The sequence below is a fragment of the Neovison vison genome, chromosome 1 (genome assembly GCF_020171115.1).
Source record: "Neovison vison isolate M4711 chromosome 1, ASM_NN_V1, whole genome shotgun sequence".
Classification (NCBI taxonomy): Eukaryota; Metazoa; Chordata; class Mammalia; order Carnivora; family Mustelidae; genus Neogale; species Neogale vison.
In genome coordinates this window covers 160,952,837-160,955,137 of record NC_058091.1, presented here as the reverse complement: position 1 = coordinate 160,955,137, position 2,301 = coordinate 160,952,837, and the positions used below count along the sequence as shown (strand labels likewise).

General features: G+C 39.2%; 1 protein-coding gene across 1 annotated transcript; it reads left to right on the top strand.

The window, feature by feature from the left end:
• The first annotated feature begins 777 nt into the window (after nt 1–777).
• Nucleotides 778–1,737, top strand: LOC122914069 (olfactory receptor 2L2-like). The gene has a single exon (XM_044260739.1). It carries the CDS (start codon nt 778–780, stop codon nt 1,735–1,737), a length of 960 nt encoding a protein of 319 aa, XP_044116674.1.
• Nucleotides 1,738–2,301: the final 564 nt, after the last annotated feature.

Genomic DNA, 2,301 nt, shown 5'->3' with positions numbered 1-2,301 from the left:
ATGACAGATAATAGCTACACTTGTGGTGAGTTAGCATAACCTATCAAGTTGTCCAATAAGTATGCTGCACCTCTTAAGCTAATGTAACATCACCTACCAAATATACTTCAACTGAAGAGGAAAAAAAAATGTGTCCTTTCTACCCCTTCTTAAAGGCATTGAATTTAAGCTTGCTGCTCTTTGATTCTCTGAATACAGATAACAAAGGAAGACTAACAAAACCGATTCTACTGAACAGATAAATGTTATTGAGGCATGAGTGTGTATTGGAACACTCAATAGTCCACTTTCTGATTAAATGTCAACAAATTAAATACATAATATTGGGGTTTCCAAAAATATAGTTTAGTTCATGTGACATATTTAGTATATGTTACACCTGAATCACAAAAATATTTTATTAGAGCATTCTTACACTATGACAAAATCATTTTGACTACAACCATTATTATGAAAAAAACAAAAACAAAAACAGGAACAGCTGTATAAATTTAAGAATTATTTAGCTTATTGAAAGAGGAGAATTAAAGATGAGGTAGATCAAGTAAATTTAGAATGTGTTGGAGCATTGATGGGAAAAAATGTGCCATTTCATGTTCTGGTTAATTCCTGTCCTGCAACTTAAATATCTTTATGAAGTAAGAAAATTCTGTTTTCAGCTCACCTGAGAAATAGTTCATATTATGCAGTCAATTACTGTCTTGTATGGGCCTGCTTTATATTCATGTATTATGAAAGCATCCACTGTCTTTCAGGTGAAGTTGCTAAGGAGAAAGCATGGAGACAGGAAATGAGACATTGAGCACAGACTTCATTCTCCTGGGCCTTTTTCCTGGGATGAGACATCCAGGATTCCTTGTCTCTGTTGTCTTCCTCATCTATACCATGGCTATCACAGGAAACATCACTTTGATCCTCCTCATCTGGGCAGATCCCCACCTCCACACCTCCATGTATTTCCTGCTTAGCCAGCTCTCTCTCATTGACCTGGCTTTCATCTCTAGCATAGTGCCAAAAATGCTTGTTAACTTTTTCTCAGGAAAAAGGAAGATTTCCCTGATTGGCTGTGGAACACAGATCTTCTTCACTTTGACTCTGGGGATTGCTGAGTGTCTACTCTTGACCCTCATGTCTTATGACCGCTATGTGGCTATCTGCAATCCTCTTAAGTACCCAATTATTATCAGCCACCAGGTGTCCCAGAAAATGGCCATTGGATCCTGGGTGGGAGGGATTCTGGCATCTTTGGCCCACACAGCATATGCCATGCACTTTCCCCTCTGTGGCCCCAGGGAACTCCACCACTTTTTCTGTGAGGTCAAGGCCATCTTGAAGTTATCTTGTGAGGACATCTCAGCCTATGAGAAAGGAGTACTAGTGACCAGCATTGTTGTGGTTCTTCTCCCAGTAAGTTTCATCCTGACCTCCTACACCCTAATCTTCCTGCAGGTCCTGCAAATAAACTCCCGTGAGGGCAAAAGTAAGGCCCTGGCTACCTGTTCCTCCCATCTGACTGTGGTCATCTTTTACTATGGCCCAGCCATGCTGATATACATGAGACCTGGATCCTCCCACACCCCCATACTGAACCAGGGTCTCTTTATGTTTGACACCATCCTCACTCCCATGCTGAACCCTCTTATCTACAGTCTAAGGAACAGGGAGGTTGTGGGCTCAATGAAGAAGGTACTGAGGAAATGTCCTATTCAGAATAGGCTTCCATGTTTCAGTTACTAGACACAGAACTTCCAAGTTCAAATATCTCTGGAGGCAGCAGGGTCTGAGGAAACAGTGGGAATCTCTGTGTCTCCATTTCCTCTCCTCTTATCACCTGATAATATCAGTTTCACATAACAAAACAAATGAATTCTCAGAAAAGAGAGAAAAAAACTATACCATTTTTAAGAGGTCTAAATCACAACCAATTCCCTATGTGAATATGAGCTTTCACTGAATCCCCTCATCTTGCTTCATTTCTTATCAATTAGAATGGGAAAACTCTCTTTCTTTTAGATGTAGAAAAAGGTATAAGACAATTATAATGTGCTTGGGAAGAAAATACAGAATTTTTTCTGAGATCACAACTCTTTTTAGTTTTCATCAGTAACAAACTTCCAAATATCCATTACTTCCAGGTTTTTGAGCCAGTGAATAAAGCAAAAATAAGCACTTCCTAACAATCCTCACTTTTACCCATCTGGTAACCATAAACCATGTCCTTTAACCTCTTAAATACCATGGTTGTTTTTATCCATTCCACATTTCTCTCCATAATCTCTATCAATAATTGCATACAGATAT